General features: G+C 65.7%; 5 protein-coding genes across 7 annotated transcripts; 2 read left to right on the top strand and 3 right to left on the bottom strand.

The window, feature by feature from the left end:
• Positions 1 to 429: 429 nt before the first annotated feature.
• On the bottom strand, positions 430 to 7,049 carry SLC11A1 (solute carrier family 11 member 1). The gene is made up of 15 exons (XM_065671565.1): positions 6,953 to 7,049; positions 6,260 to 6,393; positions 5,454 to 5,576; positions 5,054 to 5,173; positions 4,207 to 4,313; positions 4,044 to 4,114; positions 3,868 to 3,935; positions 3,578 to 3,733; positions 3,265 to 3,423; positions 3,002 to 3,091; positions 2,717 to 2,836; positions 2,095 to 2,244; positions 1,940 to 2,013; positions 1,106 to 1,259; positions 430 to 1,019 (listed from the first exon to the last, which is right to left on the bottom strand). The coding sequence occupies exons 1-15, from the start codon at positions 6,990 to 6,992 to the stop codon at positions 861 to 863; spliced, it is 1,725 nt and encodes a 574-aa protein (XP_065527637.1). The 5' UTR covers positions 6,993 to 7,049; the 3' UTR covers positions 430 to 860.
• Positions 7,050 to 7,913: 864 nt separating this feature from the next.
• On the bottom strand, positions 7,914 to 10,445 carry CATIP (ciliogenesis associated TTC17 interacting protein). Its single transcript, XM_065671568.1, has 9 exons — positions 10,289 to 10,445; positions 9,877 to 10,089; positions 9,708 to 9,763; positions 9,328 to 9,414; positions 9,016 to 9,186; positions 8,729 to 8,853; positions 8,567 to 8,646; positions 8,383 to 8,471; positions 7,914 to 8,153 (listed from the first exon to the last, which is right to left on the bottom strand). The coding sequence occupies exons 1-9, from the start codon at positions 10,359 to 10,361 to the stop codon at positions 7,929 to 7,931; spliced, it is 1,119 nt and encodes a 372-aa protein (XP_065527640.1). The 5' UTR covers positions 10,362 to 10,445; the 3' UTR covers positions 7,914 to 7,928.
• Positions 10,446 to 10,537: 92 nt separating this feature from the next.
• PNKD (PNKD metallo-beta-lactamase domain containing) lies at positions 10,538 to 22,931 on the bottom strand. 3 transcript variants are annotated; one of them, XM_065671571.1, is made up of 10 exons: positions 22,041 to 22,931; positions 21,585 to 21,798; positions 13,138 to 13,253; positions 12,822 to 12,934; positions 12,503 to 12,561; positions 12,274 to 12,366; positions 11,871 to 12,034; positions 11,672 to 11,758; positions 11,458 to 11,573; positions 10,538 to 11,268 (listed from the first exon to the last, which is right to left on the bottom strand). In XM_065671571.1, the coding sequence occupies exons 1-10, from the start codon at positions 22,102 to 22,104 to the stop codon at positions 11,095 to 11,097; spliced, it is 1,200 nt and encodes a 399-aa protein (XP_065527643.1). In that variant the 5' UTR covers positions 22,105 to 22,931; the 3' UTR covers positions 10,538 to 11,094. The 3 variants fall into 3 exon arrangements, with proteins under 3 accessions (XP_065527643.1, XP_065527641.1, XP_065527642.1); XM_065671569.1 differs by lacking the exons at positions 21,585 to 21,798; positions 22,041 to 22,931 and adding an exon at positions 14,386 to 14,597; XM_065671570.1 differs by lacking the exons at positions 21,585 to 21,798; positions 22,041 to 22,931 and adding an exon at positions 13,813 to 14,355.
• On the top strand, positions 15,005 to 20,879 carry TMBIM1 (transmembrane BAX inhibitor motif containing 1). The gene is made up of 12 exons (XM_065671572.1): positions 15,005 to 15,143; positions 17,891 to 18,153; positions 18,269 to 18,351; positions 18,439 to 18,503; positions 18,644 to 18,697; positions 18,834 to 18,884; positions 19,047 to 19,086; positions 19,249 to 19,286; positions 19,510 to 19,597; positions 19,716 to 19,811; positions 20,070 to 20,123; positions 20,219 to 20,879. Exons 2-12 carry the CDS (start codon positions 17,919 to 17,921, stop codon positions 20,360 to 20,362), a joined length of 948 nt encoding a protein of 315 aa, XP_065527644.1. The 5' UTR covers positions 15,005 to 15,143; positions 17,891 to 17,918; the 3' UTR covers positions 20,363 to 20,879.
• AAMP (angio associated migratory cell protein) lies at positions 22,313 to 26,344 on the top strand. Its single transcript, XM_065671566.1, has 11 exons — positions 22,313 to 22,456; positions 22,745 to 22,894; positions 23,267 to 23,386; positions 23,527 to 23,666; positions 23,770 to 23,914; positions 24,059 to 24,142; positions 24,396 to 24,511; positions 24,792 to 24,895; positions 25,333 to 25,423; positions 25,711 to 25,865; positions 26,070 to 26,344. Exons 1-11 carry the CDS (start codon positions 22,369 to 22,371, stop codon positions 26,143 to 26,145), a joined length of 1,269 nt encoding a protein of 422 aa, XP_065527638.1. The 5' UTR covers positions 22,313 to 22,368; the 3' UTR covers positions 26,146 to 26,344.
• Positions 26,345 to 26,628: the final 284 nt, after the last annotated feature.

The raw sequence follows: 26,628 nt of genomic DNA, 5'->3' as shown, positions 1-26,628 counted from the left end.
GCTGGGGAGAGGGGGAGCCTTGAAACAGCCAGGGAGCGTCTCGCAAGTGCGGGCCGCGGCGGGGGGCGAAGCGCGGCGGAGCCCCCCCCCCCCTCGGAGCGCGGGGCAGCGGGAAGTGGGGGGGGGGCCCGGGCGGCCCCCACCGAGGGGCACCCGCGCGGCCCTGCAGCCGCATCCGGCGGTGCCGGCGGGCGGGAAACGGCGCATCCGGGGCGGGGAGGGCACGGAGAGGCCCCCCCCCCCCCCCCCCCCCCCCGCTGCCCCGGGGGAGCGCAGGGAGCGGGGCTGAGCTCCCGCGCCCCGGCCTGCCCGCCCCCGAGCCTGGGCAAAGCACCCGGCCCGGGCTATGCGGGCGGCCGCGGTGGTCCCCCCCCCGCCCCAGGCGCGCAGCAGCGGAGGGCAGGTCACAAGCACGCCGTTTATCAGCCGCCCCTCCCGAGCTTAGGACCCCCCCCCCCCCCGTTGGGCTCCGGTCCGGGGCTGCGGCCGGTGCCGGGCAGTGGGACGGGAGGTGTCGGCTCCCCGAGGCTGGCGCTGCCGTCCGCCGGCGGGAGGGTTGGTTGGCGGTCCCGGGAGGCGATTAGCGGTCCCGGGCGGTAATTAGCGGTCCCGGGGGCCGGCGGTTCCCGGCACTAACGAGCCGGGGCGGCTCACTCGCGGCAGCCTCTCTTCCAAGGGCCGGGGGCACTTCCCACTGCGCCCTTCCCATCCCGCATCCAGCCTGGACCAGCGCCCCTGAACTGGGCTGGGAGCAGGGGGAGTCTAAAAACTTGGGGGAAGGGTTGCCCGGCTGTTAACCGGTTCCTTGATGGGTGCATGTCCGGCCAGAACATCAGCCCGGGGCTTGGTGCGGCATCAAATCAGTGCGGGGGGACTGTGCTGGGCAGGGAGGTGGGAACGGGGTCTGTCACTGGGTCCCTGGCCAGCGGCCGTGGGTTGAGGGAGACGCCGAAGCTGAACCGGTCGTGATGGCCTCCAGCCAGGAACCGGGCTCCGTGTGCGACGCTGCACGTCCAGATCTGGGGCACAAAAAGGGCAGGTCTGTGGGCCCCCACGGCAGCGCTGTTCCCCACCCGGCTGCCCCTTCCCACAGTTCCAGCCCTACCAGGTAGGTGATGAAGACCACGTAGGCAACCAGCAGCAGGCTCAGGGGGATGTAGTAGCCCAGGCCCCGCAGCGTGGGCAGAAAGTCCACCACGAAGTAGACATTGATGGCGCAGACCAGCCCAGTGATGAGAGTCATCAGCACCTTCACTGGGCTGCGGACAGGGAGTGAGCATCAGCAGAGGCAGAGCGCTCACCCCGTGTGCCACCAGGCACAGCAGTCTGGGAGACCTGGGTTTGTAGGTGAGCAAGACCCCACATGGGCCATCTCTGCACCCCACAGCCATACTACATCCCTGCAATGGGGGTCCAGGCATGGGCTTTGTCCACCCTCCACATGCAGGGCTGGCAGTGCCAGAGGGATGCTAAGCACCCAGGAATGCCCAAGGAGGCTGGACATGGCATTGGGGTGAGGATGGAGAGGTCAGTTATGGGGTCTGTCATAGAATGGTTTGGGTTGGTAGCAACCTTAAAGATCATCTAGTTCTAACCCCCATGCCCACACCTTCCACTAGACCAGGTTGCTCCAAGCCCCGTCCAAGCTGGCCCTGGACACTGCCAGGGATGGGGCAGCCGCAACTTCTCTGGGCAACCTGTGCCACTCTCTCACTACCCACACAGGGAATATTTTTTCCTGATACCTCATTAGGATCTGATTTTCCTAATATCTAATAGCTGCTCGGCCTGCCCTGGGCCGGTGGGAATGAGCATGCTCTCCCAGTGCCCGTACAGCAACTGCCCCCCTGGCATGGTCTGGGGGGCAAGGATGGGCCAAAGGGAGGGTGCCTGCAGCTGGAACCCCCCACTCTGTGCCTCCCCCCACCCTGGCACTCACAGGCCATTGGTGAAGTCCTGCATGAGCGGCCGCAGGCTGGTGAAGGTGAGGACGGGCAGGACAGCAAAGGGCAGCTGCAAGGAGAGGGAGGTGAGGGGGACACAGCCACCAGGCTGGGGGTGTTGTGGGGCAGGTGATGCCCCCCCCGCCCTTACCAGGATGCTCTGCAGGACGTTGAGCAGGTCATTCATGCCCGTGAGGTGGCTGACATCCCTGAAGGCGGCCACAAAGACGGTGGGCAGGATGGCGAAGGAGCGGGTGAAGAGCACCCGGGCGAAGCGGGACCAGCGGAGCTGCAGGAAGCCCTGGGGACACGGCGAAACCTGCGCCCTCGCCTCTCCCCGTGCCTGGGGCACCAGGCCAGTGCGCCCGCTTCCCCCCACAACCCCTGCGCGGGGGAACGCGGTCACCATCGCTCCCTCGCCCGTGCCAGGGCGCCGAGCGGGCCCTTGCAGCGCTGCTGGGCCCCGCTAGATGTCAGCTCCAGCTCGTTAAGCGAAGGTCTCATTGAGGAAATGTATGGGGCACTCACAGGGCGCCTCGGGGAGGGTGTCACAGGGGCCGGGGGTAGCCATGCCGCGGCAATGGGTGGGCACTGTCCCCATCCCGCCTCCTGGGGACCTTGGTGCCAGCAAGCTGCCACCCACCGGGTGGGCAGCGCTCCATGCCCAGCTCCCTGAAGGGATGGAGGGCAATTCCCTCTGCCAAATAGCCCGTGGTCCCCCCTAGCTGCTCCCCGTGGTCCAAGGGCTGGCATCCCAGCACCCCATCCCTCACCTCCATGACGAACTGCCCCGCGTAGGTCCCGGTCATGGTGGAGCTCTGTCCCGCTGCCAGGATCCCGACGGCCCAGATGTACAGTGCCACTGCCCCAAAATAGCAGCCCAGGATGACACCCTGTATGGGAAAACTCCCATGGGGACCCCAAATCGTCCCCCACCCCAGGCACCCCCATCAGCTGCCAGCCTTCCAGCAGGGTCACTGCAGCCCCCAACCCCAGGGAAGCACTGTGTCCCCCAGATGGGTACGGATGCCTGTGGGGCACAGCCTGCAGCCACTCACCCCCTGGTAGATATCCACAGAGACCGTCTCGTTGTTGATGGGGAAGATGCTGGCGTAGTGGCTGACGCTGCTGTTGATGCACTTGTTGTGCTGCAATGCACACAGTGCGCACAAGCGTGATGGCCACCCAGTAGCCCCCACAGACACAGGGCCCCTTGTATACCGTGTCTCAGGGGATGAGGCCACCCACTTTTCAAGGGATGCTCACCCTAGCTGTTTACACAGCCTGGCAAAGCAAACACCTCCCTGTGGTGGACACTCACCACATCCTCATTCCGCTGGTGGTAGAAAGCCTCACCAAAAACAGCCATGACGAAGAGGTTGATAAGAAAGGAGATGAAGAGTGCCAGGCAGGATTCAGTCAGGAAATACATGTTGGCCTCTTGCACTGCCTCCTTCTTGGACCGGTCAATGTCCCGTGTCTGGGTACGGTAGGTGACATGGGTGCCACAGGGTCAGGTGAGCATCCCTGTCCTGGATGGGGATGTCCTGGACGAGTCAGGACCAGCTGGTCCCCACCAAGTGTCCCCTGAGTCACCCCAGGTGGCAGTGCCCATTAGAGTGCCTTGGTCTCACCTTGACCAGGGAGGAGTGGAGGAAGATGTTATGGGGCATAATGATGGCACCAACGATGCCCACAGCCTGGAGCAGCTCCTCTCGCCCGCAGCCCGGGCAGTAGGGCAGGAAAATGCCTTTCAGGACCTCCACCTGCCCTGGCCTCACCATCACGTACTGGGGACCAGTGGGAAGGAGCATTGTGAGCTGCCCCCCACCACTACTGCAGGCCAGTGCCAGGGGCGATGCACCACAGGGGTCCCCTGCCAGTGCCCTGCAGGGAAAGGGATGTCCCCAGCTCCCCCTTTCACCTCGTAGCCAAAAGTCAGGGCCATGATGGTGATGAGGAGGCCAAAGAAAGCCTCCAGTTTGCGGAGCCCTAGAGGGGTTGAGAGATGTGGTGGGACAGAGCCAGACACACCAGTGCCACACGGGCACCAGGGCTGTGCGGGTGAGTATCCCCTCATCCCCCCCGGCCGGCACCCACCGTACTTGTCGAGGAAGAGGAAGAAGAGGGTGTCCACGATGGTGATGAGGACCCCACCCCAGAGGGGGATGCTGCAGGATGCCAAGGGTGGCCTGTTAGACACATGCCCCTCAGTGGAGTGGGACCACAGGGGAGGGTGGGTGCTCCCCATGGGACAGCTCACCGGCCAGCCGAGAGCAAGCTGAAGGCGATGGCTGTCCCGATCACCTCCTGCATGTCAGAGCCGATGATGGCAATCTCAATCATGAGCCACAGCAGTACACGGGGCACCTGGAGGGCCCAGGGCATTGAGGTGCTTGAACCCACAGCAAGGCTTGGCCCTGGGCAAGCTGGCACAGTGTCCAGTGTGGGGACCCCTGTCCCCAGGCTCTGGCAGGCCACCCAAAGCAGCAACCTCTTCCATGACATAATCTTAGGGTGCGAGATGGATCCTCGATCACAGCCTGCCCCCCCTCCCCATCCTTGTCCCAGTGGGAGCTGAGGATAGGACTTAGCTGTCTGGACATCATGTCCAGACAGGGCAGAGGGGTGTATCCAGCCCTCCTTTTGGGGACCTGTCATTCAGCCATCTCGTTGCTCATTTCCCCCCATCAGGATCCTGCCCCCTAGATGGGATCCGTAGCTCCCCACCTCCTTTGCCCTATGACACCCACCAGAGCCCCTCCAACCTCCTGCACCAGCATGCCCAGGCTCGCCCTGCGTCACTGCCGTGCGCTGCTGCTGCCACGCCAGGGCTCACCTCCCGCGGGACGCGCTCGTGTGTCCCCACATTGGACCAGGACACCGATGCAGCTGCTTCCCCCCCTCACCCCTCTCCGTGCTGCAGGGGGGTGGAGGGGGTGGGTGCTAGATAGGGGGCACTGGGGCTGGAAGAGCTTTGGGGAGTCCCTGGGAGAGGTGAGCCCCTCACGGCATCTTCCTGCTCCTCCTCATCCTGCCAGGATCATCACCAGCCCGAGAGCGGGGTCCCCCCAGGCGATGACCCCCGAGGGGCTCCCTGTGGTGCTCACCTTGGGGTAATAGAGGTAGCAGATCTCACCCAGGTCCTTCCCAGTCACCACTCCCAGCCGGATGGCCAGGCGCTGGCACAGCAGCCCCAGGATGGTGGCCCACAGCAGCACCCACAGCAGCTGGGGGGGCAGGAGGGAGGCAGCAGGAGCTGGGCACCGGATGGGATGTGGCCACCCGGGGCTCCCAGCAAGGACACGGGACCAGCCAGCCCAGGGACACGGGGGAGAGGAGCCCTCAGCCTGGGCCGAGGGCCGTCCTCCCCCCCCACCGCCCCGTTCCCGCTTCCCATGCAGGGGAAGCCATGGGGCTCGCCATGGGGCTGGGCGCCCGTTGGCACAGGAAGAGTTGTGAAAGCCCCGGCTGCTTCCTGACCCCGGGCCGGGGAGGCCCAGGGCTCACCTTGAACCCCGCCACAGCCCCGCACTGCAGGTCTGACTCCACGTTGCCCGGGTCCAGGTAGGCGATGCTCATGAGGAAGCCGGGACCGGTGAAAGCCCAGAGCTTCCTAAAGCTGAAACCGGGCTGGGAAGAGGCAGCAGATCAGAGCAAAGAGTTCCCGTTCGAAACCAGCGTTTCCCAGTTGCACTCCCGGTCCCCTTTAGCGCGGTGCTAGGAAGCCCGGTGCTGCCCGCAAGGGCGCATTTCACACACGGGAGGTTTCTCTCTTCTGCTCTGGGGAGGGAACTGCCACCCCCAGCCCCTCTCTGTTAGCAGCAGTGCCGGGGGGACAGCAAGATCCCCATCCCACCAGGGGCAGCTTGGACAGTGATGTGCGGGCGGTTTCTGGGCTGTCAGGCACCGTTTATTGCACCATCCCTCCTGGCAGGGAAAGCCCCGATTCTTCCCCTTCTCCCTTTCATCCCCCAGGACCGGATGGGGATGGGGAGGGCTGGTGTGACACAGCCTGGGGAATCCTGGCTGGGCTGGGCACGGGTGGTGTGCGAGCAATGGGGCCATGCCTGCGGCTGGGGTAGCACCTCTCTCCTTGCCTCAGTTTCCCAATGTGGAAACCTTTAAGCATAGAAACGTTCACCCTGGGGCTGTGATTTGCCTGAGCACGGTATGGGGACATTAAGGTCCCCAGGGCACATCCCAGGTACATCTCCCACTCCCTCTGCCTCCCCACCTCCAGCTCCCTGCGGTCCCAAGCCCTTGCTCAGTCTCTGCCTACACTCAGATGGAGGTGCCAGCCTGGCAGCACCTACCCCACCACCCTTAGGGATGCTGATGCGTTCATCCAGGTAGGTCTGGTCCAGGGTGCCAGGGTGCTGTGGGGCCACCAGGCTCCTGCTGGTGCCATAAGTCTGGGCTTGACCCTGGTTCAGGGACCCTGTGGGGCCTGGGAGGAGAGGTGGGGAGTGAGGAAGAGGAGGAAAGGTAGCAGCCCACCATGGGGACAAGAGTGGCAGCCTAACTGGCTGGCAGCCCTTTGGTCCTACCTGCCCCTGCCCAGTGAGCCCCATAAGGGATGACCCCCAGTTTTACAGGGCAGCTGTGAGGGTGGCTATGTGGTCAGCAGCTGTCAGATGCTGCCTCCAGCTCATGTGTCCCTAAAAGTTCCTGATCCCAGCCCAATCTTCACCAGCTCAAAAGCCAAGTGCATTCCTGGGCAGGAGGAACAGGAGAGGACCCTGCTCTGTGTTCTGCTGCTGGGTGGGCATGGAGTGGGGACAAGAGGCTGGTTCTGGTCCCAGGCCCCCCGGCCCCCATTTCCTGGGGGCCTGGGTGTGGAGGAACAGAGGATGGGCAGATGGGGCAGCCAGGACAGGCTCCAAGGTGATGGTGCCCACTGCGCAGGGGCGGGGAGGACACACAGAACGAGGGCTCTTGGGGCAGAGGGAAGAGGCTGTAGGGGAGGAAAGAAGACGCAGGGGGACCCGAGTGTTCATTGGGCTCACCTGGCTCCAGCGATGTCATGGCTGGGCCTGATCCGGGCATGATCTCAACATGGTGCAATGCCTGCACCCAGCTTTTAAAGGATCCCCCAGTTGCCCTCCCCCTCTCTCCCTCCCCGAGGAGGAGGAGCAGGAAGTGTTCCTTCCCCACCCGCACTCCTGGGCTGGGAAAGGGCCCTGCCTGGTGGGGGCTGGGTGCTATGAATGTGCACAGTCTCAGTTCCCCCATCCTATGCCAGCAGCAGTGCACCCCATGCCTCCCTTCCCCTTTGTCGTCCATCCACACATCCCAACACGGGGCACACAGAATAAGCGAGCGTGCTTAGGTGTCACCATCTCACGCCGGGGTGCTGCTGCTTGGGTGGCTGTGGGAACAGGGAATCATGTCCCAGAGCATGGGGAAGGCTTGACCCATGGGAGTAGGGGAAAGGCTGGAGGAGTGGGAGAGAGGAGGAAGCAGGCCTGTGTTGCACAAGCATGTGAGAAGGTCAAAATGCACACTCAGCTGCAGGCTCTGCAGCGCAGGGTGCTCACACCACCCACAGGCTGGGGACCTTGACCCCAGTGATGGGGCGACCAGTGTCATTGCAGGTCAGGCTATACCCACAAAAGCAGAGCACCCCACGCCTAGAACGCCCCTTGGCTGTGGAGGTGGGAGGGGAGCACTCTGGGTACACCCATGGGTGCTTGGGTAGTACCAGCTGCTTCTTCAGGGCACTCCTCTGCCAGCCAGGCTGCGTCCCACAGAGAGGTGGGCATCGGGGTCTGCCCCCATGGAGATGTGGTGATGGGCACAGGGAGGAGAGCCTGGTCCTGCTCCAGGGTCTGCTTCAGGTGCCTTCCCCCAGTCAAGGCTAGAACAGCTGGGAGAGGGACAGGGTCCTCCCGAGACTGGCATGCACACACCTCAGCACCCCTGCACTCCTCGTGCCTCTGTTTCCCCAAAGCAAACAAGCCTGGACAGGCAGTGCTGGCAGCTTTATTCCCTGTTAGCCACAGGGCCGGAAGGTGAGGGGCTGGGGTTGGCAGCCCTGGAGGATGTAAAAGGGGTTTCAGGGGGCTTCTTGTGGGCAAAGAATTCTGCGGCAAATGAGACAGGGTCTTGGGGCTGCTGCAGGAGCAGGGCCAGGAGGAAGTCAGACAGCAGCACCTGGAGCTCGGGGTGCTGCTGGATGTAGGCACTGTGGTACTCTTGCAGCTCCCCCTGCGGCGGGGTGGGCAGCGTGGGCAGGGGCACCGATGTCCCCTCCCGGGTGCTGCACCGGGGGAGGGGTGTGCAGGATGCCTGGGTCCTTTCCCCCCTTGAGGAGGTGCTGGGAAGGATGGCGGCCACCCTGCTTCCCCCCTCCCCGACCCCTGGGCACCTCAGGGGTGGCCCTGCTTGGGGGAGGCACAACCCCATGTCCCCCTGTGACCATGTCTCCCTATCTCACCTTTCTGTCCAGGAACCAGGACAAGAGCTGGATGTCCTCCTCCCAGTCCAGGGGCTGCTTTGGGAAGGGGGGCTGGGGCTTGACTCCACCTGGCAGCAGGGAGGCAGGGCAGGGTATTCGCTGTTTGGCTGCCAAACAGCAGGCAAGGGCTGCCCGTGCTGGGGAGTCTCTGCCTCTTCAGTACCTGTCTCTGCAGCGGGGACAGGCTCGTCCTGCAGACGCATCACCATCGGGCTGCCGACCTGCACCAGCCGAGCCAACCGCCTGCGAGGGGAAGAGCCGGTGACGCCCCACCTGGGTCCCCGCGGGGCCGGGGGTGCCCCGGCCGGACCTTTCCCGGCCGTACCCGCTAGGGAGGAAGCTGCAGTGCCAGACGGTGGAGGCGCCCGCCCCGGCGTGCACGGCTCGCTCGATCACAAACACCTCTGCCTCCGCCGAGCCCACCGCCTGCGGCTGGACACCCAGGGCACGCTGCGGGGGCACAGCCAGGGGTCACCCCATCCTGCAGTCACCCCTGCCCCCGGGGGCCCAACCCGTGCCCTCGGTGCTGTCAACCACACTCCCACATCCCACCCTGGCACCCCCAGCCTGACCACAGCCCCATCCCGCGGGCTCCCCCGGGCGGCGCCTCACGTAGCTGGCGGTGCAGAGGTGGCCCTCGGTGTTGATGGTCGGGAAGGCGAGGCCGGGAGGCACCTCCCACCGGCATGCCAGCACCCGCAGCAGCAGGAGGCTGGCACCCTCCGGCAGCAGCCCCTGCAGCTCGGCCCGGCTATAGATGAAGCTCCAGCACTGTGGCTCTGCCTGCAGGGAGACCCAGCCACCTCGTGGGACAGCCACAGCCCCACCATCCCCAGGCACAGGACCACCCGCTGGAGTCTGGGGGTGTCCCCCCCCAGTATGACCCATCTGGGGGGCAAAGAGACACTCTGCCCCCAACCTCACCTCTCCCTCCTGGAAGGTCTTTGTGACAGTCATCCCATGCTGGTGGCTCATCATGTGGGTCCTCCTCCGTACAGGGTATGGTCTGTGCTGTGGGAGGGTAGAGCCAGGGAACCCCATCTCTGAGGCGGCACACCCCAGCACCCCTTTCAATCAGGGTACCACACTAGATGCATTGTAAGAAGCTTCCTGCCCCAGCTGCCACCCAGAGTAGGGGATGAGGACCATGGTGTTAGAACAGAGGTGATGTCTGAGCTGGAGATGGGACACCACAGCTGCGCTGTGTGGAGTGCAGCTTCCAAGAGGGCATCGCTGCAGGGCTCATGCTAGGACAAGGGGGCAGGACACAGGGAAAGGGGACGTGCCACCACCACCCCAGTCACCTCCAGGCACTCCTGCTCCTCCTGCTCCAGGGTCTCCATCTCCGGGGTCACATAGGCTGGCAGAGCAGAGCCACACTCAGCCCACCATCCCAGCCCCGGGGGCCGATGGGATGGGGATGCTCCAGCCCTCGGGATGCGGGGAGACACCCCACACCGCGCCCCACCTCACCTTTGAGGCTGCTGGAGGCTGGCACCCCGGCCTGCCTGCGGCGGCACCCGGCCTGCACCAGGAGGCAGCTCCGCGCAGGCTCACCCGCCCGCTCGTACGGCGCCCACCGGGCTGACAGCCACCACTGGCCCCATGCCGCGTCCCCGGGCTGGGCCTCAGCCGCCGCCACGTCCAGCGTCTCGGTGAACAGACATCGCTCCAGCTGCCCCGGCCCTGCCCGAGGGACCGTCACCCTGCCCGAGGGATGCGCTCCCTGCCCAGGCACCTCCCGCCTCACTCTCCCCTTCCCCTCCGAGCAGGCTGGGCCCAGCCCCTCACCACTTGCCCGGTCCAAGCCCCCCCCAAGCCATCCGGCTCCCGTCCACCCTGCCCCGAGGACCCCCGGCACCGGCTGTGGGGTGTGGGCACCCACCGATGAGGTTCAGGAACCTGGCGTCCTCCGCGAGGGCTGGGGTCTCCCGCGGGCCGTCGGGGGCGGGCTCCATGCCCCGCCGGGGGGGTCCTGCTACCGGGCCCCCGGCCGAGGGGCAGCGCGTCCCCACAGCCACAGCCCGGCCGCGCCAGCGACGCCCCAGTGGTCCCTATGGCAACGGCCTGCCCCCCCCCCCCGCCTTAAAGGGGCCGCGGAGGGATAAGGCCGAATAGGTATAACTCTACCAAATAGACTTAGCCTTTTATTTGAGGGGGGCACACGGGACGGGACGACACACTCTAGTCCCCAGTACAGCAGTAATCCCCCCTCCCATCCAGTGTGGCCCCATGGCCCCAAAGATGGGGTGCTGGAGAAGAGCCCCTTGCCTGGAGGTAGTACTGGGCTGCCCACCTTGCTGGCTCCATCCCAGCCCCCCCCAGAGGAGATCCACAGCAGTGGGAGCTGCCGGGGGGAGGCTGAGCGCTGAGGGAGGAATCGGGGGCTCCCAAAAAGTTAGGGCAGGGTTAGGAAAAGCCCTTGGTGCCATTGCTACAGCCCCAGCAGTGGGGTGGGGGGCTACAGACCCCCACAAAGGGGATCAAGGTGCTTCTGTATAACAGCTGGTGACCCCCAAGTCTGGGGGAACAAAGGCAGGGATCACTTATGGGGTGCCCACTCTTCCCCCACACCCCTGCAAACACTGCACCCCAGGAGGGACATTCACAGCAAAACAAACCACACGGTCCTGGGCTCCCTGTGACCGAGCAGCACCCGGCCCATGGAAAGGGGGCCCGGGCAGGGGGTGATTAGGGGGCTTTGTAGAGGTCCTTGCGCCGCCGCACCTCCTTGAGGACGCGGGCACGGAAGGCATTGGGGTGCTCCCCCGCGCCTTGCCGCAGCCCCAGTGCCGTGTGCAGCTCCGGCCGATGCGTCCGCAGGAAGGGGTTGTAGGTCTGCTCCTCCCCCAGCGTGGAGGGGCACTGCAGGGGAAAGAGGAGGGGGGCAGCGGCTCAGACCCCCGCTGCAGGCAGCACCCCCATCAGGGAGCCAGGACATCTCCCCCAGCACCCCCTTCCCCTATGCCACCTGCCAGGTAAGAGGGGTTATGGGGAACCCTGTGAGGGGCTTGGGTGGTGGTGGGGTGCAGTCAGGGACCCCCCTGGTCTCACCGTGATCCTCTTCTCCTGGCGCTGCTGCATCACCCACCGCCACTTCTGGTCCAGCGCAGGGTTGTCCAACTCCAGGAGGCTGGCGAAGGTCAGGCACTCCAGTGCATACTCGTGGCCTGTGGACCCCCATACCCTTCAGCATTACCCCTAACCAGCTCCCCAGTGGGAGCTGGGGGAACACCAATGGCTCTGCCACACTATTGAGGACACTCACCTGGCCACAGCAGTGTGTCCTCGCCCAAGCCCATGGCCAAGTCCAGGGAGGCGAGCATGGTCTCAGCGGAGCCCTCAAACAGCCTGCCTGGACCCCCGTGCAACCGCCTGTCATGGGGCGGAAGGACTGGGGGGTCCCCCCAAGCTCTTCCCAGGGTGGGAACCCGCTACCAACCCGGAATGGGGTCAGGTACACTCACCGCAGCCAGAGAGGAAGAGGAGGTCCCCGGAGAAGAGGCAGGGGGGGCCGCCAAAGGGCTCCCCATCCAGCACGTACACCATGTGGCCCACGGTGTGGCCAGGCGTGGCAAGCGCCTGGAAGGTCAGGCAGCCCACGCTCACCTTCTCCCTGTCTGTAAGTGGGCTGCTCGGGGCACAGGGATGCACTGTCAGGGTATTGTGTCCCTCTACACACCTCGAAACTGCCACCTCCCAGTGCAACCCTTCCCTGGCACACCAGTGTTGTGAGCGTGCTGGGTCTCCAACCACAAAGGGCGCAATGTGGTATTTGGGGGAGGGACTGAAGGGTGGAGCAGGCAGTGATGGTTGGGGGGTGAAGCCCCCCGCAAATTTACAGGGGTGCTGGGGGGGTACAGGACTTACTTGGTGAGGTCTGGGATGGAATCGAGGGCGCTGCCGTACACCTTGCAGGAGCTGTGCTGCTGGCAGAGCTCTGCGTTCCCCCCGCTGTGGTCCCTGCAGACAGCGAGGTCAGGGCCCCTGAATGTGTCCCCCCCATAACCCTCCCCAACCGCGGTTGGGCTGCGGTTCACCTCAGCTGGGGCACCCTCCACAGCAGCCACTTCCTCAGTGTCCCCTCTTTGCCTCTTACCAGTGTTTGTGGGTGCAGAATATGGCCTCCAGCATCACCCCCTCTTTTTCAATGGCAGCCTGGGAATGGGGGGACAGAGGGATTAGGGAGGGACACAAAACCCCAAGTACCAGTCTCCCTCGAAATGCCCCCCCCCCCCCCGCCCAAGCTCCCCAGCTGAGGATGAGCCCTGCCACCCTCCAGCCTTGCCTCAGGCACCAAGGACTGCAGATGAGGTGCATATTTGAACCCCCTTTGCCCTCAGAAAAGCCAGAGACATGCCACCCCCCTCAAGCAGGGACACCCAAGCAGCGGGCTGGGGAGGCTGCAGGGACCTCACCTGCACAGCCAGCGGGTCAGAGGGGTCGATGGCGGCCGCACGGCCAGAGCTGGTGTCGATGACCAGGTAGCTGTAGTTGTTGGAAAGCACGGGAATGGGCAGGATTTTCACCCCTGTGGGGCACAGACAGACACACATCAAGGCAAGACCCCCACGTAGGAAAGACTGGGTGGGCAGGCCAAACTGCCCGTGTCTTAAGTCCAGTTTTCAGTTAAGCGTGCTTTGGGCAACGTGGCAATGGAAACCCCTCCCCGCCCCACGGTGCCAGTGCTGGGGGACACGACAGGGCCACGCGGGGTGTCTCAGCGGGACTCACCGGAGAAGCAGCATGGCTGGGACACGGAGTGGCCATGTGGGTACCGCTCCCGGGCCTTCCTCACCTGCCGCTGATAGAAGAGGTAGCCCAGCCGTGTGCGGGTGTACAGGCTGTACCTGGGGAGGGCAGACACCCCCGGCATTAACCCACAGCGCCCCCGAGGGGCTCATTCAGTGAGGGGGCTGCTGCCTGGGCCGGGACCCCCCCGGGGGACACGTACAAGGTCACTTTCACACCTTAGGGGGTGGAAGTGGTGTCCTTCCCGCTTGCCTGCCCTGCATCTGCAGAGGGCAGAGTTGGTTTTCCTGCAATTGCTACGGGCAGCAAGGATGGGGAAGGGGGGTGGGAAGGCATCACAGCAGGGGTGTCCATCTGTCCATCCATCTGTCCAGGATGACTCTGCTCACCACGAAGGGATGGAGCCCCAAGGCTTTGCCTGCAGCCGTGCTCTGGCTGCTGAATATCCCCAGCTGCCCTCCCCTTCCCTCAGCCCTGGGGGGCCGTGCCCAGGGCTGATCCCACTCCGAGGGCCTCCTCTAGGTGCCACGGCTCTGGGGAAGAGGGAAGAGGGAGAAAAACAGGCCGAGGGAAAGGGAAGCAAGAAATGCTCCCGCAGCATTTCTACACAAGGGTGCAAGAGACGCAGAGCAGAGGCTCAGGGAACACCCCACTTACACAGCAGCATTTTGTGTCTTGGGACAGGGACCGGTACCGTGAAGGACATGCAAAGACCAGGGTTGCAAAGCCCTTCCGCGGGCGAAGGGCATGCCCCTGATGGCCACATCCTCCACGCTGGCACCGGCAGGTACACCGGGGAGGGATCCTGGCAGGAGCCGGGCCTCCCTGCAGCCGTGGGGGTTGGGAACCCGAAGCCGGGAACTCCTGCAGCAGCGGGCAGCAAGGCCACGGCGGGGGCACCGGGTGGGTTAATGATTAGACCCGAGGGAAGGAGCGCCGGGATGGGTGCCAGATCCGAGGGGGATCATCACCGTGCTGGGGAGCCAAGGGCTGACTCCCGGCCCTGCGGAGCATCCCCGTAACCAGGCGGACACCGCCTGCCCTCATCCCCACCAGCCGGGCGGGCTGAACACCCAAGCGGTGCTGGAACGCACCGGGCCGGCCCCGGTGCCATGCAGAGGAGGACTCCGCGCAAGCGGGGACGGACGGGCCGCTCCTCCCGGAGGCAGAACAAAGGCGGGCGGCGGCGGCTCCCTCCCGGCGGGGGGTACGGGAGCGGCGGGCACTCACCCCACGCGGAACAGCAGCGGGCCGGCGAGGGCCATGAGCGCGGCGGCGGCGCGGCAGACGAGGCGGCTGAGGGGCAGGCAACGGCGCAGGCAGGCGGCCGCGAGCCCCCGAGCACCGGCTGCCAGCGCCCGCAGCGCAGCGCAGCCATAGCCCCCCAGCCGCCCGCCCCGCCCCGAGGCCATGCCGCCACGGACACGCCCCCCCAGCGTGCGTCACGCCGCCGCCGTCCCGGCCACGCCCATTCCTCGCCGCCACGCCCATTCCTCGCCGCCGCGCCCCCTGCTGGTCACGTCGCGTCACTGCCGCGTGGAACCGGGAGGGGAGGGGGACGAAGGAGCGCAGCGATCGCGTCACCGGCGGCGAGGAGGGGATTCCCCACCCTACCGGCGCCGCGAGGGGTGTCCCCCAGCTGACGTCACTGCATAGAAAAGGGGGGTCCTGGCGTGACGTCAGAGATCCCGGGGGTGCGGCTGGGGCCCCGTTCGGGGCTGGGGGGGTTTAGCGCGGTCCGTCCCAGGGAGAGCCCCCCCCATCTCCCCGCTTTATCGGCCCCCGGGGCGCAGCAGCGCGGAGCTGCCGCGGGGGGGCGCGGCAGGAGGGAGGGCGGGCGGTGCCTTCCCCCGCCCCGTCCGCTCCGTCCGCCCCGTCCCGGCTGGTCGCGGCCGCCGCCCGGCGGAGCAGTGCGCAGCAGGTGGGGTGGCCCGGTCCCGCTCCACACCCCCGCCGCTCCCGGTTCCCGCGGAGGGCCGCTGACAAGGGTGAGACACGGGAGACCACCCCCACCCTGGTGGTGCCCCCCCTCTTTCCCCGACTGCCCCGCCGGGTTCTCCCCGCACGGGTTCCCTCTCGCTCCCCCTGTCCCTGCGCCTTCCGGTGCCACAGGCAGCGGGGCCGTGGCCCAGAGGGGACTGAGTGAGGGCGGGAGGGTGGGAGGCCGGTCCTTGAACCTCGGGGACGAGCTGCGACCCCCCCCGCACCCCCGTCCCTGGGCTGGGGGACATTTCGGGTCGCGGTTCGGCGCGGCGGGGGAGCTGGGCCGGGCCGGCGTCCCGCGGGAGGGACGGAGGGCAGGACCCCACGGACAGGACCCCGCTGTGGGGCTGGTTCTGACTTCCCGACCCCACGGAATAGCGTGAGTGGGAAACAGGGGCGCAGTGTGGGGGGATCGGGGGGAAGCACCATCCCTTTGTGCTGTGGAGGGTGAACCCGCGGACCGGTGGGGTGTCTCCGGAGGTGGGGGCACGGGTCTGTGCCCGCAGGGTATGGCGTGGCACCGTGGGGTACCCGCCCGCCGTGGGGGGCACCGGGGTGGGGTACAGAGAGGCAGTGCTGATGCTGAACTCTGGCAAACTCGAGCCCTGTGTGAGCGGCACGGGGGCAGGGATCCCGGCTCAGGTGGCGCTGGAGCCCTCTGGCTCAGCAGGGCTGGGCTGAGCCAGGCTAAGTTGGGTTGCGCTGTCCGAGGCCGTGCCGGGCTGTGCCATCCTGTATCGAGCCGTGCCATGCTGTACCACGGGGTCCTCTCTGTCTCACCCTTGTCAGCAGCTCCGTGCCGTACCAAGCTGTACCATCCTGGTGGGAGCTTCCAGGCTCTTCTAGGAAGTCAGCAGCTTTTCCAGGCAGCCTCAACATGGGGAACCATGGGGAAAGTGGGAAGCCCTAACCCCCACCTCAAACCTTGGTGCCCCCACAAGGTGGCCTTTGGCACCCAGGCTCCCTGATGGTGCGGCCTGAGCCTAGCCGAAACGCCGGGGTGTCTGCTGGGGACACTGCCCGCTCCCTTCGGGGGGCTATGCTGGGGGTGACAGCCGCCTGTGCCCTGGGTCCCGGCACATGTGCCTTATCTGTGCTGAGTCATGGTGCTGTGCCGAGCGGCACCCTGTCCCTGGGGGCGGCACGTCACCGAGCCGGCCCGGGTGGCCCTGTGGCTGGCGACCTGTGGTTTCAGAGCCCCGCAGTGCCGCGGCCTGGGGAGGGTGCGGGGTGCTGCCTGCCTCCCTGGGCGCGGCGGCCGCAGGGACCCGTCAGGCTGGTTCCTGCCCCATCCCCGAGGCCGCCCCGCTGGAGTGGGACAGGAGGGGCTGGGGCAGGCAGCAGACCCTGCCGTGGGGTGCCGGGCATGCGTGCAGGGTGGGACGCCCCGATGGCCGTGTGCTGGCTGCATAGAGCCCGCTTTCCCCCGGGTTCCCTCCTGGGCACTCTGGTCCCACCTAACCAGGTGCCAGTCATGGGGGGCTTCCTGGGGTCAGGCCCCTGTTTCAGGCCCTCATTGGCCTCACAGACGAGGTGGAGCCAAGGGGCACCGCGTGCTTTCTGGGACTCCGCAGAGCAGGGAAAGTGAAACTTCCCAGCTGGTCACTGCCCCCGTGGATATTTTTGGTACCGCTGTCATCGCGGTGGCGAAAGGTGGCGTGGCTGGGACAGACAGAAGGTGGGAGGGACAGAGGGACAGGCACTGAGCCCTGGCACTGTGGCCCACCCAGCCGGGCTGCGGGAAGCTCTGGCGTCACACTGGAGGAAGTGCCCATTCCCACCCAGGCTGTTCCCGTCTGGGGTTGGATCCCTGTCCCTTCTGAGGGACTGTCCTGGGGTCACATCCCTGCTGTGTGTGGGGAGGTTGTGGGGGGCTCTGGCTCCTGTCTGGGGCTCAGTGTGGGCATCCCCATCTGCCAGCACCGGCGGGTGGCAGGCCTGGCACCGGCTCCTGGCAGTGCTGTTGTTTTCCAGGGTTTGGAGATCCTGCCTTCTTCCTCCTCCTGCTCCTCCTCCCGGCACCCAGCCCAGCAGCTGGCCCTGGGCCCGGGCCGGCTGCTCTCGGCTGCTGGGGGCTCTGCACGGGGGCCCGGTGCAGCTGGGGAGGGGAGCTCAGCCCCGGGGTGGGGGGTCCTGGCTCCCCAGGGACACATCCACCTCCCTCTGAGGTGGTGCGGGTGGCACTTGTCCCTGTAACCCCCTGGGGGGCCTCTGGCTTTCTGGAGCTGCTGTGCGACCCACTGGGCTGATGGGTGGGCGCTCCCCGGGATGGAAGTGGGGCAGTGGGGTCTGCACAGGTGTGATCGGGGGGATGCTCTTTGTCCCCAGTGCGTTGCCACCAGGAGCCAGAGACCAGCCCGGGCATGGTGCGGGGTGTACGTGCTCCGTACCCCCCGGCGATGGCAGGGTGGGCTCCAGCGGCCACAGAGGTCATGTCCCCCCTTGCTGCGGCGTCTTGAGTCAGCGCGTGGGCATGCCCTGCCCGTGGCTGCCATTGACGCAGGCGCTGGGGACTCAGGACGCAGGAATGGGGCGGCCCTGGTTGGAGGACTGGGGACGTCCCGCACGTCTCACTGACCCACTGTTGTTGAGGTCAACTCACCCTTATTAATTAGAAGCCTCTATTAAAGTGGGAGGGGGAGGTTTTGCAGCTCCACTGTTCCCTGTCCCTGCGGCTTCACTCGCCAGGGATACGTCCTGCCTGGGGAGGGGGACCTGCGCTAAGAGCCCCCCCATCTTCTCTCCCTTCCAGGTGCCTGTGGGAGACGCAGGGAGCCGGCATGGCGCAGCCCAGCGCACCCCCCGCCTATGATGACAAGAACCCTCTGTACCCCCCACCCCCGGCCGGGTACCCCCAGCCCCCCCACTATGGGGGGTATCCCCAGCCCGGGGGTTACCACCCACATCCTGGGGGATACCCCGCAGCAGGGGGGTACGCACAACCAGGGGGGTACCCAGCGGCAGGGGGGTACCCCCAGCCGGGGATGGCCATGCCCACCATGCCTATGCGGTTTGGTAAGTGGGGGCACCTTGGGGTTCTTTGGGGGGGGAAGGGGGGCACTTGCAACAGGGGTGCTGTTGGGGGGCGCTGCGTGGCTGACCCTGGTGCTGATGGTGTCCCTCACCACAGGTGACGATGGCATGGGGGATGGCTCCCCATTCCAATCGGCCGACTGGGATGACAGGAAAGTCCGGCACACCTTCATCCGCAAGGCAAGTCCTGCAGAACTGGGGGCACCCGCTGTGGGGGGCATCTGTTAGGGTGAGGGCCAGGTGCTGACCCCCCCACCTCTCTTGCAGGTCTATGCCATCATCTCCTTGCAGCTCCTGGTGACGGTGGGGATCATCGCTGTGTTCACCTTTGTGTGAGTGGGGGTCCCTTGTTAGCCTTGTCCTGAAGAGGGGGGGGGGTCCTGGCCCTTTGTTCTCGGGGGGGGGGGGGGGTCCTGAGGAGACAGTAGTTCCTGACCCCCCTTCCCTGACACTCGTCCCTCCTATCCCACAGCCACCCTGTCCGCTCCTTCGTCCAGAGGAACGTTGCCATCTACTATGCCTCATAGTGAGTAGGGGTCTGCTGCCTCATGCTCCCCATCCTGGCGTGCTCTGCAGCAGCTGGCACCCCGCAATCACCGCCTCCAGCCCTGGGGGCCCTGGTGGGGGATCGCAGGGTTGACACCCATTGTCTGTCTCTGCAGTGCCGTGTTCCTGGTGACTTACCTGGTGCTCGCCTGCTGCCAGGGTCCCCGGTGAGTTGGTGCTGGCAGGGACCACTGCGCTGACAGGGCATGGATGTAGGGGGGAGTCTCCAGGGCATCAGGAGCAGGGTGTTTGCCTAGGGGGTGGGGAGCAGGGGGACACGACATGGCCACTGTCACCAGCTGACCTCCCGACCCTGGTTTCTTCCGCAGGAGACGCTTTCCCTGGAACATCATCCTGCTGAGCATCTTTGTGAGTGGCATAGGGCTGGGGAGGAAGCTGGCGGTGCCCCCATGGCAACCCAGCTCCCTGTGCCGGCTGGGAGGGATAGGGGGATAGGCGGAGGCAGCCAGGAACTGCTGCACTCCATGGGGCTGCTCAACCCCCTGAGCCCACCCTTCTCCTCTCCTGCAGACGCTGGCCATGGGGCTGATGACGGGGACAATTGCCAGGTATGCCCTGGGCCCTGTGGTGACAGGAGCTGGGCTCCCTCTCGTCCTGCACGATGCAGCTGGCTCAAATGAGAGGCTGCTGGGAGCCAGGGGACACTTTGATCCCCTGGGGTTGGGGACAGCAGGGTCCCTGTCCAGGATCGGGGCTGGGAGTGTCACCAAAACCCCCTGGGAGGGGGACACCGAAGCTTGGGGTGACTCTGGTTGTGCCCTCCGTTTGCAGCATGTACCAGACCAGCGCTGTCCTGATCGCCATGCTCATCACCGCCATCGTGGCCATCATTGTCACCATCTTCTGCTTCCAGACCAAGGCAAGAAGGGGGATGTGCCCTGCCCTGGTTGGGGGGGGAACACCCTGGGAGTGGTGCCAGGTGGTGGGGACACCCTGGGCTCTCCCGTGACTTATGTGTGTGTCCCCTTCCCTGTAAGGTTGATTTTACATCATGTCCGGGTCTCTTCTGTGTGCTGGGCATCGTGGTCATGGTGACCGGGATCGTCACCGCCATCGTCCTCTCCTTCAAATATGTGAGTGGGGAGGCAGAGGGGCAGTGGGGTGCCGCGGGTGTCCCTGGTGTGCTGCCCGCAGGGCTGGCAGGGGGGTTCGGGTGCCCCCCTTTGAGGCAGGCAGGGCGTGGTGCTGGCCACAGCACAGGCAGCTTGCCCGCAGGGAGAGGGTGGGTTGGCGTCAGCAGCAGCTCCTTGGATCCGGGTGCGGGCAGAACGTGCCCTGCCTTGCCCGCTGCCTGCCAGGCTCACCCTGCCCGTGTCCCCCTCCCCGCGCAGGTCCCCTGGCTCCACATGCTGTATGCAGCCATCGGCGCCATCGCCTTCACCCTGGTGAGTTGATGGCTGGGGTGGGCAGAGGGTGTCAGGCAGGGACTGGGGGGGACCCCTGCCTTGGAGCTTGCCTGACGCCCTCTGCCCCACCCCAGTTCCTTGCCTATGACACCCAACTTGTGCTGGGGAACAGGAAGAACACATTAAGCCCTGAGGAGTACATCTATGGTGCCCTCACCATCTACACCGACATCATCTACATCTTCACCTTCATCCTGCAGATCGTGGGCCGCGATTAGCCTGGGACCCCTCCTGTCCCCACCCTGCTGCCCCTCACCCCTTTCTCTGGCCTCTGTACAGGATACGGCCACTTACCACGACTCCTAACGCTTTGGCATCCCTACCCATAGACTGCTAAGGAAAGGGCTTCCCTTGACCCACCCCCACAAGCCTCCAAGGGTAGTGTGGGGAAACCGGCTGCCTGTGTTTAGGCAGTGCCCAGCCTCAGCACTACTTGCTGAGGCCATGCCGGCGGTGCCGGGCTGGTAGCAGAGTGCCACGGTCCTGCCTGGGCTCAGGGAGCTCGCAGCAGCACTGGGATTGTGTTGGATATTTCTGGGAGAGCCCGGTCGGTGTCATTCACTCGGTGCCTTAAACGCGGCTCAGGCCATGCCCCATTCCCGAGCTGCGGCAGTGCCCGGTGCGGGCGGGGGGGACCCCGCGGTGGGACCCGTGGCAGAGCTCGTGTCGCCAAGGCCCTGCAGCTGCGGCCGTGGATGAAGTTGCACTTGCTAAATAAAACACTTTAATTTTGCAGACTGTCCCACTCTCACTGGGGAGGCGACTGCCTCCGCGGGGGCTGCGGCCCCGGGCAGCGCAAACCCGGCTTTGGATGGACAAACCAAGGTCAAGCCGCCCAGGGCTGGCCTCCCTCCCTGGCCTGTACTCCTCCACCCGGCTGCAGAGCAGCTGGGTTCCTCCCCCCGAGCAGGGGAGCAGGCAGGGCTGGGGCTGAGCACTGAGGCAGTGACTGCAGTGGCACCGAGCTGCTCCACTCACCAGAGATGATGTTTATTTATCCAGCCCCACAACCACCCCGTGGGCTGGACAGGGAGTGCAGGCGCCACTGCTGTGTATGCTGTGGGGCTGGTGTCCTCTTGGCCAGTCCCTTTGGGGTGCCAGGCTCGGGGTGGGGGCAGCCTGGCTATGCCCCCCTGGCCACCCTCTTGTATCGCTCCGACTCGTACTCGCCCCGGGTGGCTTCTACCATCTTTTGGCGGATTTTGAGCTGCTCCAGGCGGTTTTTGTCCACTTCCCGCTTCACCAGAAGGAAGAGGATGATGCCAGAGGGCAATCCGATGGCCCTGCAGGACAGACAGGGGGCAAAAGATGGAGGGAGCTGGTTGGAAACACGTGCCCTGTGCTACTCCGGGGTGCTCAGCGCTGCGGCCCCCCGTGACCCCTTGTGTCCCTCCCCAGGCCCCGCAGAGCAGCGGAGTCTCCTGGTGCCGAGCCACTCACCAGGCCACCCCCACCGGCTTCATCGGGTTCTTGCCCTTCTTGCGGGTGGGAATGTACTCCACCCCCTCGGGGAGCCCGCCCTGGCCAGGCTCCGGCCCGGGCTGTGGCCCCGCTGGCCGGCGGCAGCTCTGCCTGAGGAGCCGTGTGCCAGGAGGGGGCAGGCAGCACCGGGGCCGGGCAGGACGCGCCGCTGGTCCTGCTGCCAACAGCAGCCCTGCGGGGAGAGAGGGCTCAGGGACAGGACCGGGGGGCAGCGTGGGGCGCCCGGTCCGAGCCCTGCCCCTGCCCCGCCCCGCCCCGGCGGCAGGGGGCGCTAGAGGGCGGAGCGCAGGCCGAGGGGCGCCGCTCTAAGACCTCCGCCTGGCGGGGCGGGCCGGCTGCCGCGGCGCCCCGGGGCTGTGCGGGAAGCGCGGGGGGGCCCTCCCGCCCCGGGGCCGCCCCTCTGCCCGCCGTTACCGCGCAGCGAGCCGAGCGCCGCCGCCATGGCGATCCGTGCGGGAGCGCGGCAGCCCCGCGGCATGCCGGGAGCCGCAGTCCGCCGAGCGCGGGTGCCGGGAACCGGCGCTGACAGGGCCGCGCGCGGAAGACCACATCTCCCAGAGGGCACCGCGCGGGGCGGGCTCTGCCCAGCGAGGCTGTCGGAAGGGGCGGGGTCCGGCTGAGGACGCTGCCGGGTTGGCTGAGGCTGCGGGGCGGCGGGCGGGGATTGGCCAGGGCGGGCGGAGCGGAGGGAGCGGCGGAAGCGGCGGCGGCGGGGCGGGGCGCGGCTCGCGGGCAGGCCGGCATGGAGCCCGCCGAGGGGCCGGGCGTGGTGGACCTGCACGGCGATGAGGAGATCATCGAGGTGGTGGAGCTGGGCCCGCCCGGCCCGGGTGAGACGGGGACCCCGCGCCGCGCACCGGGCCCGCTTCGGCCCCGCACGAGCGCAGGCCCGGCCCGGCGGCGGCGCCCAGCCTGTGCCGTTACCCCGCGATCCCCCCGGGCCTTCGGCCTCTCCCCGCGTCGCGCCCCGCCGCCGTGCGGCTCTTTCGCTGCGGGTCTCCCGGCCGCGGTGGCGTCGTGGTGGCGCCGGCCCCAGGGACCCCCCCAGCACACCCCGTGCCCTGCAGTGGCCGATCCGGGCAGGCCGCGAGCCGAGCCCTGACCTCTGCCCCCTGCAGATGACCTGGCCGACGAGATGGAGGACGTGGACTTTGATGAGGGGGGAGAAGAGCCCGATGCCGAGGCTTGGGAGACGGAGGACGAGGAGGGCGGGGGGGACGGCATGGAGCCGCAGGATGACAGCGAGGTCACGTTCTCCCTGCACTCGGGTGAGTGCCGGGCACGGGCAGTGCCGCCGGGGTCTCCCTCAGCCTGCCGTCCGCCGGACTGAGGGGGTGCAGTGAGGTCCTTGCACACCGCTGGCTCCTGCCTGTTCCTGGGATGGCCACCAGAACTCGGGGCTGCCTCGGGCTGTGCTCGTTTGTACCTTACACTGTGGTAGAGAAGCCCTTTGAGCCCCTTACCATGGCAGCTCACGCTGAGCCCTGCGGACAGCACGTGATGCGCTTCCCCCATGGGAAGCGATTCCCACTGGTTGGGTTGGGAGTTCAGCTGGCTGTGGGGTTTGGATCCTCTGGGAATGCCGGGTGGGGTGTGAGCAGTGTCCGAACTGTGTGGCCTCTCTTTACTCTTCTGTGAAGCTTCTGTTTTCTGCGTGAGCCTTGACCCTAAGACCAACACGCTGGCAGTGACGGGTGGGGAGGACGACAAGGCCTTTGTGTGGCGTGTGAGCGATGGAGAGCTCCTGTTCGAATGCACAGGTGAGGTGCTCGAGGGTGCTCAAGCCTTGTCCCTCCCTGGCCATGCTCATCCCCAGCCACTGCTCTGCTGGAGCCAGTCTCCTGACTGTCCTCCATGGCTCTGCCTGAGCTGAGCAGTCTCTGTCCCCCAATGCCTCTAGGGCACAAGGACTCAGTCACCTGTGCTGGCTTCAGTCATGACTCTGTATTTGTTGCCACTGGTGACATGTCTGGGCTTATCAAAGTATGGCGGGTGGATGCCAAGGAAGAAGTGTGGTCCTTTGAAGTGGGGGACTTGGAGGTGAGTGGTAGGATTCCTGGTGCTATGGGAAGCCCATGAGCCAGCATGGGTGGTGGTGGGGACATGCAACCCCCATGATGCTGCATGTTCTCTCTCTGCTCAGTGGATGGAGTGGCACCCTCAAGCCCACGTGCTTCTGGCGGGCACAGCTGATGGCAACTCCTGGATGTGGAAAATCCCCAGCGGAGACTGCAAAACCTTCCAGGGCCCTGCGTGCCCAGCCACGTGTGGCAGGATCCTGCCTGATGGTGAGGCATGGGGGCTGTCCAGGGTGGGGAATGTCACCAGCACTGTTTCAGATCCTGCTGCCACCTCTGTGCTCCTGCGTTTGCCAGTCTGTGCTGATGGATGAGTGGGGCTCTGGTTCTATCTGCTGGTCTTGTCTCACCCAGGGAAGCGAGCAGTGGTGGGGTATGAGGATGGGACTATGCGCATCTGGGACCTGAAGCAGGGAACCTCACTGCATGTCCTGAAAGGTACAGAAGAGCTTAATCACCTGGGGTGCTCCCTAATTGGGGAACATCCCCTTCCAGTGGGCTCTGAGCTCTGCACGGGGGGGGAGATGGCACATGCCAGGGCCAGGGAGGGAGACTGGTAGTGGGTTTCCCTCTCCCTGAGGGTGCTGGCAGAGCCGAGGCAGGTGGAGGCTTCAGGAAGGGTGGCTTTTGAGGCCCACCTGGTCTCATGGGGAGGGCATGTGGAGCTCATGGCTGTCCTGCTCACCCCCAGGCCAGGATGGCCACCAGGACCCCTTGACGTGCTTGGCCAGCAATCAGGACGGCAGTTTGATCCTGACGGGCTCCGTGGACTGCAACGCCAAGCTGGTCAACTGCGCCACGGGCAAGGTGGGTGCCCGCGCAGGCGGAGCCAGGAGCCGCCGGGGGCCGGCCTGGGTGTGCGGGCGGTTCACGGCTCCGCCGGCCCCGAGCGGCCCGTGGTGGCCCCCAGCAGCCAGCAGGAGGCGACCGCGGCCAAGAGCCGCGGCGGGGCTCGGGGCTCGGAGCGGGAGCAGGTTCGCCCTTTGCTCCAAGGAGCTGAGGTTTTGGGCTGGATCCCGAAGGGGACCTCGGTGCGGCGGGGGTCCCTTCCCCTCCCTCGGACACTCTCCAGCCTCCCTCCACGCAGGTGGTGTGCGTGTTCAGGATGGAAAGCACGGCCCCCAAGGCCCCTGGTGGTGAGAGCGAGGAGGCAGAGTCCAACTCGGTGGAGTCCCTGGGCTTCTGTAACGTGTGAGTGTGGGGACAGCCCCTCTTCAGTGTGGGATCTTACAGGGGGTGTTTCCATCCCTCGCACTTGCTCTGCTATGTTTTTAGTCTCCATCCTCCCCAGCTGGCTGTGGAGAGCCTGGGTCACTTGGGTGTGACACGGAGGACAAGGGACACCATATGATCAGTCCTCCCTACAACCCGGTGGTTTCTGAGCTAGCCTGATGGGCCACTGTTGGGCCAGGATAGCCTCCAGACTTGGCTGCTGGGGATCTTTCCTGCCAGGACAGTGTCTTAGCTCTTGTGAACCTCAGGCTGGTTACTGACTGTCCCTGTCCTGTTGTGTTTCCTGGTCAGGTTGTCTCTCACCTTCTTAATGCACGAGGGTTTGCCTTCAGCCTTGATGTGCTTCCATCTCTGCTTCCCCCAGGCCCATGTAATGCCTGTTCCTCTTTCTACAGGATGCCGTTGGCTGCTGTGGGGTACCTGGATGGCACGCTGGCTATCTATGATCTCTCAACACAGAGCTTGAGGCATAAGTGCCAACACGAGGTACTGCCCTCCCACCCCCTCCCTTTGCCTGGGGGGTGTTCTTTGGGCCCAGCCAAGATCTCCCTTGGAGCCCAGGGCCTTTCCTGGGGCCACTTCCCAATTTGTGCTTCTCCCTCAGCCCCTTGGGCTTCCCCAAAGGCAGCCACAGTCCCTGCATAGAGGATGTGCCCCAGAGCCCGGCCCTGGGGGCTGGCCCTCCTATCCAGACAGCGCTGGGGGAACCCGTGGGGGGAGCTGAGCCTTGCTGGGGTCCCCAGTCCTCACCCTGTGGCCTCCCCCTGCCACAGTCGGGGATTGTGCAGTTGCTGTGGGAGGAGAGCTCGGCCGTGGTGTACACCTGCAGCCTGGATGGGGCCGTGCGGCTCTGGGATGCGCGCTCAGGGAAGATGATCAGCGAGTACCGAGGGCACTCGGCCGAAATCCTCGACTTTGCTGTCAACAAGTGAGTGGGGAACCCCTGCACCCCTTCCCTCATGGGACTGGGGTGGGGGAGCCATCGCAGGCTTGTCTCTCCTTTGGGTGCCCCTGGGGCCTGTTGCTCAGGTCCATGCTGAGACTTGAAGGGTCCCGACAGGGAGCAAATCGGAGCTGGGCCCAAGGAGGCCTGAAGCCCCCAGCCCCATCTCTGAGCCCTGTCTCCCTCCAGGGATGCCTCCATTGTGGTGACAACCTCTGGTGACCACCAAGCCAAAGTGTTCTGCGTGCAGCGTCCTGATCGCTAGGAGCTGTGCTGAGGGATGTGTCCTGGCTCTGCTGCCACGGGCTTGTGTACAGAGGGAAGGAGGAGATGGGTTCCACCACCCTTGTCCAGCACGTGCTTTTGTAATTTTCCAGTCTGCCTCGCTTTGCCCTCACCATCTGGGGGCCAAGCCTGGGGTTTTGTATGAGAGTGTCTTTCAATGATATAAATTATTTCACTTATCTGGATGCCATCCACTCTGCTTGTTGGGGGGAAGAGGACCTGCGGAGCTATGCTCCCTCCCTCCTCAGGTATCTCCCCAGCACCCAGCCATGGCCTGAAGATCAACAGCAGATGTTTTTATGCTGGTCTGGGTGGAGGCAGAGACCCCCAGTTGCAGTTCTCCCTGTCAGGGGGAAGGAAGGTGTTAGGGTAGGGTGCACATTGCTAACTGAAGGTAGGAGAATCCTGCTTTCTACAGCCCAGGAGATCCTTAACGCAACAGGCTACTTGCTCCAGAACTAAT

The sequence above is a fragment of the Lathamus discolor genome, chromosome 3, assembly GCF_037157495.1.
Source record: "Lathamus discolor isolate bLatDis1 chromosome 3, bLatDis1.hap1, whole genome shotgun sequence".
In the NCBI taxonomy this organism is placed as follows: Eukaryota; Metazoa; Chordata; class Aves; order Psittaciformes; family Psittacidae; genus Lathamus; species Lathamus discolor.
Note: the sequence above shows the minus strand (reverse complement) of the source record. Positions and strands in the feature narration are given on the sequence as shown.